The sequence below is a fragment of the Pinus tabuliformis genome, chromosome 3_1, assembly GCF_031772625.1.
Source record: "Pinus tabuliformis cultivar Carrire ecotype Pingquan chromosome 3_1, CPIR1, whole genome shotgun sequence".
NCBI lineage: Eukaryota > Viridiplantae > Streptophyta > Pinopsida > Pinales > Pinaceae > Pinus > Pinus tabuliformis.
The window spans coordinates 436,523,645-436,542,021 of NC_142301.1; the positions used below are offsets into that span (position 1 = coordinate 436,523,645).

General features: G+C 42.3%; 1 protein-coding gene across 3 annotated transcripts in view; it reads right to left on the reverse strand.

Moving 5' to 3' along the window:
- LOC149187632 (uncharacterized) overlaps positions 1 to 18,377 on the reverse strand; it is a 231,972-nt gene that overhangs the window by 134,230 nt on the left and 79,365 nt on the right. For all 3 annotated transcript variants that reach the window (XM_089411412.1, XM_089411413.1, XM_089411414.1), the window contains exon 4: positions 4,657 to 4,807. In XM_089411412.1, coding sequence (XP_089267538.1) covers positions 4,657 to 4,807 — 151 coding nt within the window. The remainder of the gene's footprint in view (positions 1 to 4,656; positions 4,808 to 18,377) is intronic.

Genomic DNA, 18,377 nt, shown 5'->3' on the forward strand with positions numbered 1-18,377 from the left:
GGCAAGAAATCCCTGAGGAAGTATTCCCTCACTATTCTTCACTGCTTCTTTCTTCTAACGTCTTTTTAGCCCGGCTAAGCTGCCTACTGAAAAATTTGCGTCCACCAGTTTCTCCTCACACTGAGGCTCAGTGTTGCTTCCTCTGCCACTATAAAAAATCAAACTGGAAGCTCTTTCTCTCCATTAACTCACTTGAAGAGAGACTCCCTTGGATTTTCGACCCTCTGGCAAGAACTACGCAAACCCTCTTGGGTTTCGACTTGCTACATCCTACATCTTTTCAATTTCCCCTCCTGCTCAACGTTGGGGTTTCTGGTTCTGTTCATCTTGTTTCTCTTGCACTAGCTCTGATACCATGTAAAAATTCCTACACTGGAATCCCTACTGCAACAGATTGATGTTACTTCTCCTACTTGATTAAATCATACAAGTTATTTATTGTCTTCTACAGTAAATTTCTAAGTAAATACATCTGCAGCCTTCACTTAATTAATATATTTGCGGAAACAAAATATTGAGCAAGAAAGAACAATGCAACACATAGGACATAGTTATTTTTGGACAAATAGTCCCTGGAAAAACCCAATGCGGGAAAACTGATGCAGCAACTCTGAGGGTTTATTATTATGCAGGAGAAAATTCTGAGTACAAATCTAGGATGCTCAACTAGCAATCCTTTACAGAGAAAATATTGGACAAAAGACTAGTGAAATGATCTCACCCTGTCACTGGAGAATCAATGGCTGATCCTTCAACTCTGGAGGCTTTGCGTGGCTTTTGCGTAAAACTATGTCACCCTGGGCAGCTTCTGCATCAACCCTTCTGGGTATTACACTGCCTCTCTCCTCTGGATCCTCTGTTGGCTGAGAAATTGATTTTCCTGCCTCCAAGACTCACACCCTGGCTTCCGGCAACTGAACTTCGAATTCCCTCAGCCGAAACTTGACTTCCCCTCACTGACTGTGCTGCCTCTATGTCAGCGTTGCGTAGGCCAGCATCAGCCTTCCTCTGGAAGTCTTTCTGTCCTCTCTCTACCTTGTACTCTCCGAAAATTCCTTCTCCCAGATTCTCACTGCCCCTCTACACGATCTCCTCAATCGATTTTCCTCCTAAGAAGTTCTCACCTCAGAAAATTGATTTTCTCAATCTCTCTGTGTGTTTTCCAAATGACCCTCAAGTCCCTTCTTATATCTTCCTGTTGGGCAACCAATGACTTAGATTAAAACATAATCAAAGCCTCAAATCGATTTGACTTGATCCATGGCTTTTTCTAGAAGTTTCACCCCTGATTAGATTAATACCCATTAATAATTTTAAAATTCCTAAGTTTAGACATAGATCGGATGTGCTCTAAACTTCAAATTTTGCAGGGAGGCTTGGGCACAGGTATTCCAAAGAACCCAGAAAGCGTTTTGGGAAATTCCACCCAAAAGTGATTTTATTAAAATAATTAATATTTTTAATGGGGTTCCTAAGTCTAAACTTAGGAAAATTAAAATATTAATGGGTATTAATCTAATCAGGGGTGAAACTTCTAGAAAAAGCCATGGATCAAGTCAAAACGATCTGAGCCTTTGATTATGTTTTAATCTAGGTCGTTGATTGCTCAACAGGAAGATATAAGAAGGGACTTGAGGGTCATTTGGAAAACACACCAGGCAGATACTCAGTTGCCCAAGAGAAATCGATTTTCTCACTGGTCGAAGTTTGGCAAGAGAAAATCGATTCAGAGGGAGAGTTGCAGGTGGAGGAGAGACAGAGAGGGTTCAGCATCAGTCAAGGAGACAGGGACGAAGACACAGAGCAACAGAAGGAACAACGCTGGGCAGATTGACGTTGGGAGAGGCAGCATTGGCCTGAGTGACGCAGGCATTGCGCAGGCCAGTCCAGAGGCCAGAGAAATTGACGTTGGGCAAGCTAGGGAGACGTAGAGGGTCAAGGAACCTCTCTCTCAAGTCAAGCACTTGTTCATGAACGTATGTAAATATTTCTCAACTTATACTATTGGGTGAAATTTGTACATGTTGATTTTTGCTGAAGAATAATAAAACCCTCATCTGTTGCACCGGTTTTCCCCTATTAGGTTTTCTCAGGGACAATTCTCCAAAAATAACTGTGTTATGGTGTTTGTATATGTGTCGGCATTTTTTCTTACATTTTATTTCTACAATATTTTAATTGTGAAGGCTACAGTAGAATATGTTTCGATATTTGCCGTAAGAATAAAATAGATAACTTATCTCTGAAGTAATAAGTAGAAGAAGTCACTAATCACTGGAGTAGGATTTCCATTTTAGAAATTTTCACAGAGATGACCAAGACCCTTACAAACTAGACTAGAGACATCCTCCATCAAGTCATCCTTATTTGTTCTTCCTTTCAATATGTTTGCATACCAAGATCCATGTCACTATGTTAGCACCAAATTCTTGTCACTATGTTTGCACTGAGACATCATTATTGTAATATCACTAAGACCTTATCACTATAATCGCACCGAACTGATGTCACTGTGATACCACCAACCTGAAGTCACTGTAATAGCTTCGAACTAAGGTTACTGTGATATCACCGAACTGAAGTGGTTATAATAGCACCGAACTAAAATGGTACCGAAACTGTGAGACTGAAATAGCACCAAGTCACTGTGACATATCACCGAACTGTCTCCACTGTACTCTGCATTCTATATGCCGACAATATCATTGAAGCTTGTCTTTGTGGTTACCGAAATTGTCTCTATAAATAATTCGAACTTCTGTGGTAGCACCAAGATCATCCCTATACCCTATCCGAGCTCCTGTAGTCATACCGAAATATTTCCTCTGAAATTCTTGTCCAAACTTATGATCTGAGTGAAGGCCTTAGGCTTGTATATATAGCTATCTCCATAGTTGTAATAGGCCGACATGACTTTGTTGAAGGATTGTGTCTTTGTATGTTGAGGCCGACTTGAGTTTAGTTAAATGTAGTCGACTTGATGATGATCTATTTGAAGCCAACAATAAGGAGACATGATGAAGGAGTCTTTGACTAATCAACAAAATGACTTTGACCCAAATAAACAATCGTAAAGCCTACAATGGAGGCTTGACCTATGACAATTGACCCAAGCATGAAACCCATGATTTAACAAGTCAATTCAATAATAATAAAAATTCTTTTTGCATTCTTTTGACAAATATATTACATTTTGACTTCAAGTACAATTATGAAGACCAAACCTAGTTACATTCTTCAACACAGTCAAGGTAAAGTTGGCATAAAAGAGGGTTATTTGACCACTCAAGAAGGCTATAAATAGGAGGAGCTCGACTCATTTGAGAGACACAGCAAAGACAAGTTCAATCCACAATAGCAAAGGAAGAGAAAGAGCTGGAAGGGCGAAGGAAGGAAGAAGAAATCGAAGTCTCATGGTTTATCTCCTTTTTTGTCCACACGTGTGAAGCTGCTAGGGTTTCTGTGTAGCTTCCAGTTGTGGGAGGCCAAAATTCTGAGACGTTGCAGGGCTGAAATTCTAGAGCAAAGCTACAGTAGGTCGAAGTTTGGAAGCTGCCTTGGAGAAGATCTTGTTGGGGTGCAGACTTGGTGCTTGGGAGGATTTTGGGCTTTGGTCTTTGGGTCTTGGAAGTCTCTTTGTGAACAGATTCTATAAGAAGAGAAGCATTTTTCTGGGTTTTCCCCTTGGAGGGGTTTTTCCCTAGCTTGGAGCCTATATCTTGTGTACTTTGTCTTGTTGTGATCTTCATTGTTTTGGTAATTGCTTGATGAACAAGATCTAATAAAGTAATAAAAGGCCAACACATATCACAAGTAATTAACAAGTTAAGGAAAATCTATATAATCTCTATTTCTCCTGATTTTCCAACATTTATAGCCTGTTTAAAGCACTGAAATTGACTGCTGTTGTGACTTGTTTATTGCTGTAATTTTTATATTTTATGCAAGTTTTACAACAGCCATTAATAAATTTCAGAATTGCATTGTTTGGAGATGATTTTATATTAGATAATACCTGATAAACCTTCCAAAACAGCCTCAAAGTAAACAAACTCAAATCTGAAATTACCTTGAGTAACCACCTAATCCATAACCTCTCTATTATATTTAATTGGTGGTAAATGGGTAGTTACATAGAAGACCTTAGACTTGATTTTGTCTTGCCTTAGGAACCCTAGGTTCTCCTAAGGAAGCCTCCCATGCATTGGATTTGTCCTTCATTAAAATGAGGGAATTAGTTGTCTAAGCAACAGTGGTAACACCCCCATGTTCCACTCAGCTTTGTACCTTGTGAAAACTATGCACTGAGATGAAGGATTGTCTAATAACAAAGCCTATATATGAAATTATGAATAAAGCTATTGATTGATTTCCTAAATTAAAACCAAGAAAAGGTCATCATTTAAAATCTACCATACAATCTTGAATCTAGTTGTAGTGCCAGTGAAAGAAAATATTTCATGTCAGCTTGACAATAAGAGTGATCTGAGAACAGGTCTCGCGGCTTTGAATAAACAGTGATTGGGTGTACTGTTAAGGCACTCCTTGATGTTAAGGTCACTGATTCAAAAACCATGGGCAGTCCCACCTGCCCAACCAACAGAAAAAATAGTGAACTGAGAAATAATTTGGAAGCAAAAGTCAGTTGAACATTACCCAGATGCAAAAACTCCATTGTAATATCTTTTGAGACCATACTCCGTTGTCACTTCACCATCTGTTGGCAATCTAAATGGACCACACCAATATTGTTGAGCTGACTTCTTGGATACCAATTTTTTGACTGCACATAACTCACTGTGTGTTGCTGGAGATCGAACAAGAAAAGGCAAAATAACATACAATTTAGACGATTCATATTTTTTATAAACTTTTGCAGACTCAATGCTTACATTATACATAGTAGATACTTCATAAGTCTAAAGACAAAAAGTCCAGGGTAATTAGTATCTTCTCAATCATAATTTGCACTGCATTTTAGATTAGGCCAGAATTATCTCAAACTCATCTTTGAACTTTATCTATCCTATGTTACAGCTTGGTGACCACGAAAACTATAATAGAAATATTTCTGCAGTTTGCTGTGTGCATGCTTTAATTTTGCTAAGCAGTAAACATCAAAAAGATTCAGGAACAAGAACAGATCTAGCTTAAACGTTGCCGTATTTTAGTGGCAAACATTAGGCATGGAAGTCAGTTTACTCTCCAAGAAACAAACTTTGCAGAAACAAGCATAAATCACTCTGCCATATATACATTTCACACATTGTCTGCATAAGGAAAATGTATAAGATCTATGGAACAAACTGTAATAATTAATATCTTTTGTCATGCAGCCCAGGGATGCATTTGGTAGGAACAACAAAAGACGTAAATATAGTTAGATGCACACATGATGAAAAGGTACTTAATGATAATTAGATGCATACCTTCCAACATCAGTGGAAGTGTACCAATGATGTCCATAGACAGGGATCTTAGACGCGCCTTTGGGCCCTAAATGTACATGATTTTTAAAAATTAATCCAACAAACAAACAAGACCTTTAATTTCTGCTCCCATGTTCCAAATGACATGTCCCTAAGCTACAAAAAAACAGTACATCCATGCACCATTTCCAAAAGAAACAGCCCATGAAACAAGATAGAATAGGAAAGAGCATCCAGAATGAGCATTGTTGTGTCTCATACTATTGATGCTTGTAGCATCAAACAGGAACTTCCACACAGATCTAGTGTCGGTCGTGTGGAAGTCATTGAAAAGGATCCTTTCTATTTTGTAATTCATTTTATTTAAAGTTTTCTATTAAAGTGAAAAATCTTTTATTAGTGAGTTGATTAATGTCTAATAAAATGTAAAGTATTTACATTAGTGATTTAGATGCAATCTCCACCATTGATTGGGATTTAATCTCAACCGTCAATCTCATTGAGAGATTATGGTTATGGAGACTTGGTCATCAACTCAATGTTATAAAAGAAATACGAAGTGAAAGGAAAAGACAAAGAGTGTTAGAAAAATGCAAGTGAGATAATGATAAAGGATTTTCACTCACTGTGCATGTCCAAAGGACAAAAGAAGAAAAAGTGGAATCAACAAAAGGAGATTAACCCAATTCTCAGAAATCGAAGGGACCATACACAACAACTGCAGAGGAAACTTCAAGAGGTCGTACAACCTAGTAAAAGAGAAGGGTGGCCATACAAATTTCTGGGAAAGATTTCAACAGTAGGAGAGTCTTTACAGCAGGTTTTGGCAGAGCCATACAAACTGTACTCTGGACCAAAACAGCGAAGTTTTGCTATATTTTTTTTTCTCGGTGGGCTATTTTCCCAGTTTGGGAGACCCTGTAATCTTGGAGCAATTTTAATAAAAAAACCAATATTTGAAGGGAAAAAAAATTTGTGTGTATTTTGGAGATTGGTTTTCTATAGCTTCGGATGATATCTTATTTCCAACTAAATTTCTAGCAAGTGTATTTTATTCTATGAGCTTAAAAATTCAATTTCAATCAGGAGGGAAGTGGTATAGACCCCAAGCAGTTGCAACTTGCGATATGCGATGCGCCGATATCTGCAATCGGCGATCCGCGAATGGGATCGCAACCATGTAAAGAGCCGTTGACATGCGACAATGCGATATGCTAATATGCGACAATGCCGAAATGCGATTGTGATAGTGCGATCGGCGATCGGGATCGCAGCAATACAAAGGGGCCCCTGCCTGTTGCGATTGTGATATGTGATCGAGACCCGGACCCAATAGAGTTATAGACGCGATTTCATAAATTTTGAAATCCTGATTTACGGATTTTTTGTGTATTTTCAGTGTATTGGGTTTTTTGGCCATACGCCTGTGCGATTGCGATTGCGATTTGCGATGATAGGACGGACCCGAGAGGGATATAGATGCAATTGAAGGCCATTTGAAGTCCGGGCTTAAGGCCCATGATGTGTTTTTCGTGTGTTTCCTGTGTATTTCCATTATTTGGCTATTTCGGGAGTGAAGGCCAGAGGAAGGCAAAACGACCGGGTTGCATGTGCCCGCCGATTCCTTTTCATTTGTAAACGGATTCTTGTGATGAAACGGTCAGGTTTTCCATGATGGAGGCGACTGTAACCAATGTGTTACAAATACACATAGAGCACAATTGACAGGGACTCGCTTAGAGGTCGAGAGATAACACAGAGAGCTCGAGGAAGCCATAGAAGCCACCAAAGGTTGGGGGCGATGGCAAAGGGGTGATACCTCAGAGAGGCTGAGCACAGCAAAGTTGCAGGGCTCGAGAAAGCCAGAGAAGCCACCAGAGGTTGGGGGCGATGGCAAAGGGGTGATTCCTCAAAGAGCCTGAGCGCAGCAGAGTTGCAGAGCCAGAAAGCCAGAGAGCTTCAGAGCCAGAAGCTTGATAGAGGCAGAGCCACCAGAGGTTGGGAGGTAGAGCCACAATCCAAAGGAGCCACTAGAGGTTGGAGGCTTGATAGAGGCGGATCCACCAGAGGTTGGAGGCAGAGCCTCAAAGCCAAAGAACTCCAAGCAGACTTCTAAGAGCCATGATGCTATAGTGAAGTTGCAGAACAGCAAAGAGATCAAATAATCAAGTTGTTGCTGGTGTCCAAAGTGTGCTGAAGACAAAAGAAAGAGTTCCAGAGACAGTTAAGAGAATTATGAGGGAGTCAGAGAAGCCAGAAGCTCAAGAAGCTCAGAGCACTGACTGAAGGAGTCAAGTCCAGAGAAGCCTAGATCTGTCTGTAGAGTGAGGACAGCTAGGGGTAAGATGGTATTCTAAACCCATAGGTTCAGTTGTAAACCAATGGAGTTGAGTGTGGAGCTTGTAAAAGAATTTAAGCCATAATCCCAAAGAGCCTAGTTGAGTTGATTAGAGCTCAAGGAGACGTAGCCCAAGATATCAAGGTGAAATCCATATTACATTGTTGTCTCATGTGTTTGCTTATTTGCTGCTTTTATTTACTGTTATCTGAGTTTTATTTCAGCATAAGCAAATGAACTCAAAACACATAAACAGTTAAGGACAAACACAAGCATACACCTATTTCAAGTTCTTTTAATTCCGCAAATTGTCAAGCATAAGCTAGATCTTGGGAATATATAAGCTTTGGAGTGGGAGAGGTTCTTGTAAGCTGACAAGAAGCCTTTAGTGCCCCATTTCAGATCATCTGCGTCACCCCGTATGGGTCTGCGTCAAACCTAGGAGGCTCTGCATCAGCCCTCTGGCCCTCTTCATCAGCAACGTTGGCCTCTCCGAGGCTCTGCGCAGCTCCCGGCTGCCTCTGCATGGCCCTACGTGATCCCTAGCTGGCTAGCTCTGCGTCACTCTCCTTGGCTACTGCACTGCTCTCCCGACACTATCTCTGCCTCTCTGTCTCTCTATAGTCAAATGCCCCTCAGCTGCATCTCTCGATCACTAATTCTATCTCTTAGCAAACCCGCTCTAGAGAATAGAATGATTGATCACTTTGGTGTACTCTCCAAGTGACCCTCAAGCCCCCTCTTATACTTTTCTCGTTGACATATCAACGGTCAAGATTAAGTCCCTAATCAACAGCTAAGATTAGATCTGGCTTGATCCATGTCTTTTGGACCATTCTAACACAGTTTTATATTAATCCACATTAATATTTTAATTTCCCTAAGTTTAGACTTAGAGACTCCATTAAAAATATTAATTATTTTAATATCTCCTAAATTGTTTAGAATCTTCCCAAACCCTTTATGGGTATTGGAGATTTCATGTGCCCCAACCTCTCCACCAAATTTCATGGCTAGAGCACATCCGATGCTACCACAAATCAACACTCCCTTTTAGCGAGCACTGTGCTCTAACAATACCCCTCACTGAGTATTACTCTGATCATCCGACATCAGTCCCTGTGCTGATGCTAGGCCTGCTGCCCACCATCCTCTGCACTGTTGTACCCTGTACTGTTGCCCATGGTTCTACCACTGCCACTGTTGCATCTGTACAACAACTCTCTCTACATCCGTGTTGTTGCTAGTCCTTTCTACCAACACTGCACCTCCTCTCATCATGTTGCATCGTGCTGCCCAATGCTGCACTGCAACTCAGTTACTGAGAAGTAAGTAATTGATCTCCCAATCTGACCTCCCTATTGGGCTAGAGACACCCACTAATGTTGAAGCTCCCTCTGCCACTGACAAGTGCTCCCTCTGCCACTGACAAGTGCTCCCTCTCTGACCTTTGCATTGCTGCAACAACTCCCAGCATCTCGCACCGTTGCACACCTCTCTGTGCCATCCTACACTGGTGCAACACTCTTGTGCCTCTCGCACTGTTGCAGCCTGCTAGCCTTGCGCTATCTCAGGACTCCTGCACTGTAGCTCTCTCTGTCGCTCCATCCGCATCCATCTCTACCCACATCAGCCAATCCTGCTACTCCTCTTCGGGGCTCCCGTAGCAAGGTCTAATCCAAGAGGTTGGGTACCTCAAGGATCCTGCCCCTCATCGCCTGTAGTCCACCTGACTACAGATCGATGTCTCCCCACTTCCACTCAAGTGGTGCGTGTCCACTCATGGCACAGTCATCGTCTGTCCAAACTTCCTTCTCTGCCCATGTTGGCACTGCCTTAGTCTCAGAAGACTCTCCCTTACTCTTCTTCTTTGTACACTGGGTCGCATAATGACCCAGCTCCCCACAGTGGAAGCACTTGATCTTGGAGAGATCCTTCTTCTTCCACTTCTCCTGCTTTCCCTCAGATTCTAGGACCACATCTTCCTCCTCCTGCTTGACTTTGATCCCCTTATTGCTACTACCCGTCTTCGACTGTCGTCTAATCTCTTCCTAGCGAAGAGTTGCCCACATCTCGTCCCAAGGTGGGAGAGTCCCTCTGCCCAGTATACTCTGGACAAACACCTCCCAGTCTTCTGAGACAGCATTCAGGGTTGTCCTCACCATCAGCGCTTGATCTGGTGTCGCCTCTATAGCAGTCAACTGATCTCGGATCTCATTCAGTCCTCCAAGGAAGGTGTCAATCAGTTCTCCCTTCTTCATTTGATACGACCTCAACTGGTTCTCAAGCAGCATTCTTCTCTGCATAGAAGTATGCTGGTACAACTTCTTGAGAGCCTCCCACATCTCAAATGTTGTTTCCTTCTCGGCTATGTGTGGTACTACATGATCCTTGACCCCGTCAAGGATAATGCTCTTGGCCCTCGCCATCGCCTCCTCGTACTTGTCATTATCATTGGGGTCGACTGGGATAGCTATTACCTTCAAGGCGAAGTTCTTGACACGATTCCTGTCAAGTACGGATAAGATTCTGGCCTTCCAGACTACGAAGTTCGATGCTCCGTCCAGTCTATCCTAGTCTCTTACTCCGTGTAGTGCCATGATGCTCCTCTACTTCCCTCTTGGAAGTTCTCTGTTTGACTCCTCTGAGTGTCTACTTCCCGTTTGGAAGTTCTGTTCTGGACTCCCTCTAAGTCCTAATTTCCCTCCTGGAAATCCTTCTGCCGCTTTCAAGATGCCCCCTACTCTGATCGTCTTGTGCAACCACACCACTGATCCGGGTTCCTCGGCTATAAACCCTCGGTAGCAACTCCTCTGGCCTTGCTCTGACAGGTACAGTTCTTACTACAGTACCTCACCAACTCCACTCTGAAATATTCCTGCAGCCTTCAAACCCCAGCGACCTGAAGGTGAGAGCTCCTAGGCTCTACGCAATTCAGGCACCAGCAACCCGGCCTCCTCAGCCAATTGCGTCAGCCCTCCCAACTACTACGTGGCTCTGCGTGAGGCTTCTTTTGCCTTCCTTAGCCTCTGCGCTGCCTCTTCCCGGCTCACCCTTGATGATGCAGGCACTGCATCACCCTTCCTTGTCGCTGCTCTGCTAGAAACAGCTTCTATCACCTCGGGACAGCTGTTTTCTGCTGCTATTGCTCCGCTCGGCTAATGTCCTTTAGTCCTCCTATGATCTGCAATCATGCTCTGATACCATGTTGAAGTTTCTAAGTTTACTTAGTTAGAAACCCTCCATGCACTTTATCTGATTTATTCCTACCTACTTGTTATTTTCCTTAACAAGTTATTTACAATGTAAATACTAAAAATAAACACTAGTGCATGCTCAACATATTACAGATCAGAAACTATAAGATACAGGAACAAACACACCATATGACACCATTATTTTTGGACTAATGTCCCCGAAAAAACCCAATGTGGGAAAACCAATGTAGCTATCTGAGGGTTTTCTTATTAAGCAATATCAAAGTACAATCTGGGTGCTGAAGCTGGCCTACCCAACAGAGAATTTCCTTGGCATTAATACCTCTCAGTTTCTGACAAATTTCCTAGCTGAAACCCCAGATAATCCTTCTGGCAACTACTCAGCACAAATCTACCCCAGAAACCCCAGCGCCAGCCTCTCTCTGGACTGCATCAGCCCCTCTCTGCCTCACTCCGGCCAACGTCAGCCTCTCTCTGGACTACATCAGCCCCTCTCTGCCTCACGCCGGCTCTGCGTCACCTCGAATGGGTCTGCGTCAACTCTGGGAGCCCTGAATCAACCCTCTGGCCCTCTGCGTCAACAACGCTGACCCTTGAGGCTCTGCGCAGCTCCCGGCTACCTCTGCGTGATCCCTGGCTGGCTCTGCATCACTCTCCTTGGTTACTGCGCTGCTCTCCCGACACTATCTTTGCCTCTCTGTCTCTCTATACTCAAATGCCCCTCAGTTGCATCTCCCGATCACTAATTCTATCTCTCTTAGCAAACCCCGCTCTAGAGAATAGAATGATTGATCACTCTGGTGTACTCTCCAAGTGACCCTCAAGCCCCCTCTTATACTTTTCTCGTTGACATATCAACGGCCGAGATTAAGTCCCTAATCAACGGCTAAGATTAGATCTGGCTTGATCCATGTCTTTTGGACCATTCTAACACAGTTTTATATTAATCCACATTAATATTTTAATTTCCCTAAGTTTAGACTTAGGGACTCCATTAAAAATATTAATTATTTTAATATCTCCTAAACTGTTTAAAATCTGCCCAAACCCTTTCTGGGTATTGGAGATCTCATGTGCCCCAACCTCTCCACCAAATTTCGTGGCTAGAGCACATCCGATGCTACCACAAATCAACATGAAGGACTAAACACATTTGCAGGGCAGTTTTGTTTAGATTTAAAAGGTGGCAACAACTAGTCTTAGGTTTGAAGATAGATTGGATGGAGCTTCAAAATTCCTACCCTAGAAAGCAAGAGTTACTTTGCTTTTGAAGGAAAATGATTGTTGTGAGATTGTTGACAAAGTAGTTCCTTCATTGATAGTTCCACAACAATTGATAGCTCATGACAAGAAGGAGATTAGAGTCATGCAGGTAATCTTGGATGCAATGAAGAATTATCTGAATCCTCACTTGTTCGAGAAGAAGATGTCCAAGGCAATGTTAGAAGCCCAGCCAAGTTTCTACCAAAGTGAGAACATAAAAAAGCAAGATGGTATTAAGGAATAAGCTCAGATCTACACAGATGTTTGAATCAGATTCAATTATCAGTTACCTCATGAAGATCACTCAGATCCATAATCAACTTGCAGCAATTAGAAAGATGACCTATAAAGGACTTCTACTCAAGTGTGTTTGGGTTTGAGGAAGATGCAAAGAGGGCAGCAAGCAGATCCAGATAAGCCAATTCTACGGCTTGATTAGCTGAATCAGATCCACATTACTTCAAATTGGGCCATTTTTCCAGTAAGGGAGTCCACACAAATTCTGATTAATAAAATGAAGAGTTGTGATTGGACAGAAATTTTTGTGTGTATGTCTATGTGAGATTAGTTAATTTTATGTGCTTCCACTGAATAATTTTTCTTTGTGTTAAGAACTCAGTTGTGCTCTTATTCGGTAACGTTAAAACCTACTAGGAATTAAATGTCAGTTGTTGGGTTCATAAATTAACATGCTATCAAAGTGTAAACTCTGAGAAACCAATCTTTGAATCACACAAGATATCAGGTTCATACAGGTGTTGCAAAAGGGCCAAGTTCGGATGCAAGCATACGAGGCACATTTTTTGTGGGGTTGAGGACCAAGGGTTGTATGACAGATGGCACAGTATAGCCATACAGAAGCCAAGGAGATCAAGCACTAAAGCAGAAAAAAATGGCTAACAAAGCTGGTGACCAACAGGCTAAAGGCAATAAGGAAAGGGGGTTTTGTTTTGGCGGTGGCCATCCGCCGACAGGTCAAGCCGCCGTCCACTAGGTCGACAAGGCCTAGCAGCAAGCAACTAGACCCTGTCGTCGTGTAGGAACAAGGAATGAAGGGTCAACAAACTAGTAGAAAGGGCTTGCTGCAAGGACATGGCAACATGAGTTGGAATTACAGCAGAGCTCAAGTGGCAGATGGTTCGAGAAGACAAGCTCAGACTACTCACCAATGACAGGTCGATATCAAGAAAGTTTAGTGAAAAGTTCCATCTACATAAACAACAGTCGGAGGAGGCAAACCATAGTTTTAAAAACTGTCTGGTTTGAATTTGGCCAGTCAACACCTAACAAATACCAACCAATCTCCAAATCAATTTTGTCTGCCAATTAGATACCCTTGGCTTATTGACTGGTCAGTTACCTAACCGGTAGCAACTGCTCCAAACCAGCGAGTTCCGACCCAAACCAATCTGATTTGCAAGCTAATGCATGGAGCAGGGTGGGGGACCTCTGGGTTGGGTTTTGAAGTGGTTTTTAGGGAAACCATGGGTTGTTTCCCTAAAAAATATGCCCTCCTTAACTTATAAAAGAATCCCTCCCTTCCTATTTGCCTCACACCTCTCATTTTGAGTTTTTGTGAGATTATGTGAGCTTGGAGAGTTCTGCAACAATGCAAGTTTTGCAACAATAGTATCTAACAATAGCAAGTTTAGAGGTCGCTTGTCATCTTGGAGCTCATATGGAGTCTGAGGAGTCCTCATACTTTGATTCAGACGATGTTTATGTAACTCTTGTTGATGATCCCATGTCTAATAGTGGTAATGAGTTTGATGAGTGATCATGTTGATCAGTGATTTGTACTTGTAGTAGGCCAATGGTTGAGTAGCTTGTAGCATTGTTTTTGGACTCTAGAGGCCATTTAGAGCCCCATCGATTATGTATTTTTTTGATGATATGTATTGCATTCGATTCCATTGTGATATCATGGTATATAGATCAGCGAACATTGCATCTTTTTGTCTATAACGGTTTGGAATCATGGTTTCAAATCTTAAAAATATTTTTTTCATTTGAAATTAATTATTTTATGTATTTTTTTTCAATATTGATTCATTGAATCTGATTTGATTTGGTTCTGGTTCGAACACCTGTTTGATAGGTGGCCTTGTTCAAAACCCGCTTTCAATTTTAAAACTATGGGTTAAATGGTCACTCACAGAGTTGGAAAAAAAAAGGACGACAGGAGCAGACAATTTGGGCTGCAAGGCGACCCGTAGGCAAAAAAAGGGGAGTTGTGCATTGATTGGAATAGTCTCTAAGTGACAGCAGGGGTCCGTCAAAGGAGTTGGAGCCAGCACACAGGGACACAGACAAAGGGCCAGTAAAAGTCACAAGCTATAAGGGTGTTTGAGGACTCGTGTAGCAAAAACCTTCAACAGGGAACAGTAAAGGAGAAGTGCAATCGAAACTAGCAATTGTGTGGGTAAGCAAAATTCACACAGCTTCTAGCACAAAGTGACAGGTCAGTTGTTAAATGTGAGTTGTGGGTGATGCAGGGACCATGTGCAAGCAAAGAAGCTAGACGAGTTGAGAGTTGATCATTGCAGTGGTGGGCGTGGACGCTGAGAAGTCACCAAAGTGACAGTAGATTTCACAAGTAAACAAGCAAATCTGAAATTCGGATGGTGGATTTCAAGGGTGCTTAAACGGCTAAGCATTCAACTAGGGTTTTACTGGACTTGGAAGATTAAGATCAATTGGGTGCCTAAAGAACCAAGCAGATCTTTTCAGTTAATTTTCTGATTTGAAGATAGCCACAACCAATTTGAGGTTTGAGGACAGTTTGGAGGGTGCCTATAACTTCATTCCCTGGAAGGCGAGGGTTTCACTTATTTTCATGGAGAATGGCATATGGGAGTTTTATAACACCAAACTCACCCCGCCTATAGATGATGCATACATGGCCATTCACAATCAAAGGATGTGAAAGCCAAAAGGATTATCTTAAATGCGGTGAAGGATCATGTGATTCCTCACCTATTCGAGAAGAATACAACAATGGAGATGTGGGAGGCTTGGATGAAGTTATACCAAAGCAATAATACCAACAGGAAGATGATGTTGAGAGAAAAGCTCAAGAACACCAAGATGGCCAAATTAGATACATTAGCATCTTATCTCACCAAGATCACACAAGTTCATGATGAGTTGGTTGTAGTTGGCAAGGTCGTGTTAGATCAAGAAATGGTAAGGATGACTGTCAATGGCTTTACGAAACCATGGGATCCTTTCATCAAGGCCACTGTGGCATGAGAAAAACTTCCTAATTGGGATAGACTATGGGATGATTTCATCCAGGAGGAGATTCAAGAGGAATCTCTATCAAGAGGCCAGCACAAGAGTGAGTATGACAATCTTGCTCTTGCCAATCAGGGAATGAAAAGCAAAGGAAAAGGTTCGAGGAGCAGGGGTGAGGAGTCAACCTCACAACCTAAGTAGAGAAGGGACTTGACTACGATCAAGTGTTTTGCATGTCATACAATAGCACATTATGCATCACAATGTCTAGATACGAAGAAAAGGTGGAAAAGGTATGTAGTCTATTGTAACTTCGTCGATAGAAGCTCAAGTGGAAGAGTTTGCTAGGAAGTTTGAGATGGAATTCACACTTATTTACTAGCTTTCCTCAAGCACCATACATGGCTATTGGATAGTGGATCCACACATCATATGACAAGAGCACGAGAGCTATTTGATAGCTTGATAGATTGGGACTCAAATGCATGTGGAGTCTGTTGTTGGTACCAAACATGCAGTAAGGGAGTTGGGGCAGTACTATCCCAGCTTGAGTCAACAAGCATGTTGAAAGTGAAGGATGTGCTATGGGTGCCAAAGCTCAAAAGAAGTTTTCTCTTTAGTTACTACCATTAAGGAGTAGGGATTTGTTGTAGTGTTCCAAGATGGATAGGCACTGATCAAATCTCTGGGATCTAGCTCTAACAATGGCCACATTATTGGAGTTGGAGAGAGCAACATCTATAGGCAAAAGGGTCAATCTATTTGAGCATTGGTAAGTACTTAGGCAGTGACAAACAACAAGGAACGGGAAGCTCCGAAGGTTGAGTAGAACAGAGGGAGTTAGCATCCATGTTCAACTAGGAAGGACTAGTTAGCAAATCCTTCCAAGTCTGCCAAGAAGATTTCATGGTATGAGATGACTTTATAGGATGTTCATAAGCAAGAGGCTTTTAGGAACTGTGAATATTCGGAAACCCGAATCCTATCGCAACAACTGGAAATTATCCTCCTAATTGTTAATTAAATTTAACAATTTATTTATTGTTTCCTACAGCAAACACTGAATAACCCACACTGCAACCGACACAAATAAAATTGCAAAAGAATAAACGTTGGCAGAAATGCTAGCACACACACATAAAATAACACAGTTATTTTTGGAACAATGTCCCCGGAAAAACCCAACTTGGGAAAACCGGTGCAGCAGCTAAGGGTTTTATTATTAAGCAGCAGTGAAATAATCTTAGTACAACTGGATGCCGACACTGGCAATCCTACAAAGAAAAACTGGCAAGAAAAATCTAATGAGGAAAATTCTTCACACCACAGGCAAATCCGGGCTCTGACCTCAGCTCAAGTTGAGTCGTCCAAACTGGCTCTGCGCAGCTACTGCATCATCCTAGTGCAGTCACTTATGCACTTAGCTCGAACCAGCTTCTCCTCAAGTCGTCTGGTCTGCTACTGTCTGGGAAAATGTCTCTCCTGGCCTCCAGAACCTTTGTCCAGCTTCTGGCACTGAAACTCGACTTTCCCCAGCAGATACAAAATTGCCTCTAGAGGCTACTGCGCTGCTCTACCTCAGCCCCACTGTGGCTCCTCTACCTCTCTACAAATACACTCACCGGAACTGGAATCCTTCCTCTGGCTTCACTATCCCTACCCCTCTCTCACTACTTCAATCTCACTATCTCTCTCTCCAACAACTGACTGCTGCTACTCTGGAAATCGATCTGCTCATGAAATTGAAACACTGAAGTGATTTCTCCAAGCCCCATCAACTTCTTCTTATAATCCTCTGTTGAGACTTCAATGGCCACAATTAGATCTTAAACAATGGCTAAGATTAACTTGAAGTCGGTCCGTGTGAGTTTCTAGAACATTCACACCCTAACTTAATTAATTCTTATTAATTAGTCATATTCCCGAAGTTTAGACTTAGAAATATTTAAAAACTGACTAATAATCTAGTTAAGTCATTTTTAGGTGGAATTTCCAAAAATGATTTCTGGATTTTGGAGATCTCATGTATTCTAGCCTCTCCACAACATTTCAAGGCTAGAACACATTAGATGCTACAAAAACTAACACTCCCTCTTAGCGAGGAATGTGTTCTAGTGCTCCATTGCACCCTGTCTCGGTATTATCTCTTGTCATGCTGCTGATGTCTGGCTGTTATTGCCCATCAACCACTATGCAACTCTGATATGTGTTGCATCTAGTTGCTGTTGACTTTGTTGAACTACTGCAAACACTGCATCAACATCGCAACTCCCTCCCCAATAGTTGTTGCTGCAACTGCAACATCTGCAACTGAAAAGCATCCTAAATATTGAATCAACTGTGATCAGTATGATAAATCTGTCCCCCGAGTCTCTGATTGTTGCTAGTATCTACGTTGTCATTGAGGCATTTGCGTTGTTGCTGACTCTGCATTGTGCCATCTGCATTGTTGCCAACTCTGCACTACGCTCTCCAGCATCTGACTACAACTAGACTCTGCATCTGTCACTCTGGCATCTGACTGCATCTACTGTCATTGATCCATCCTGCTACTAAAATATTGTGGGCCCCCGTAGCTAGGTACTGATTCAAGAGGTGGATCTCCTCAAGAATCCTACCCATCTGTAGCACTTTAGGGCTACAACACCGTCACGCCATTTCACTCCTGGGGGTATGTCAACAAACATGGCGAAGTCTTCCTCCAGCCTGGAGGACAGCCTATCGATCTCTGCTGATGTTGCTTGTTGGTCCTGCTTCTCCTCCTTGTCCTTCTTCCTGAGAGGACACTGGGTGTTGTAGTGACCAAGCTCACCACATCTTAAGCACATTACCTTTGATAGGTCCTTCTTTCGTTGCTCCCCCTGTCCCTGACTGGGACCCTTTGATGCGAGG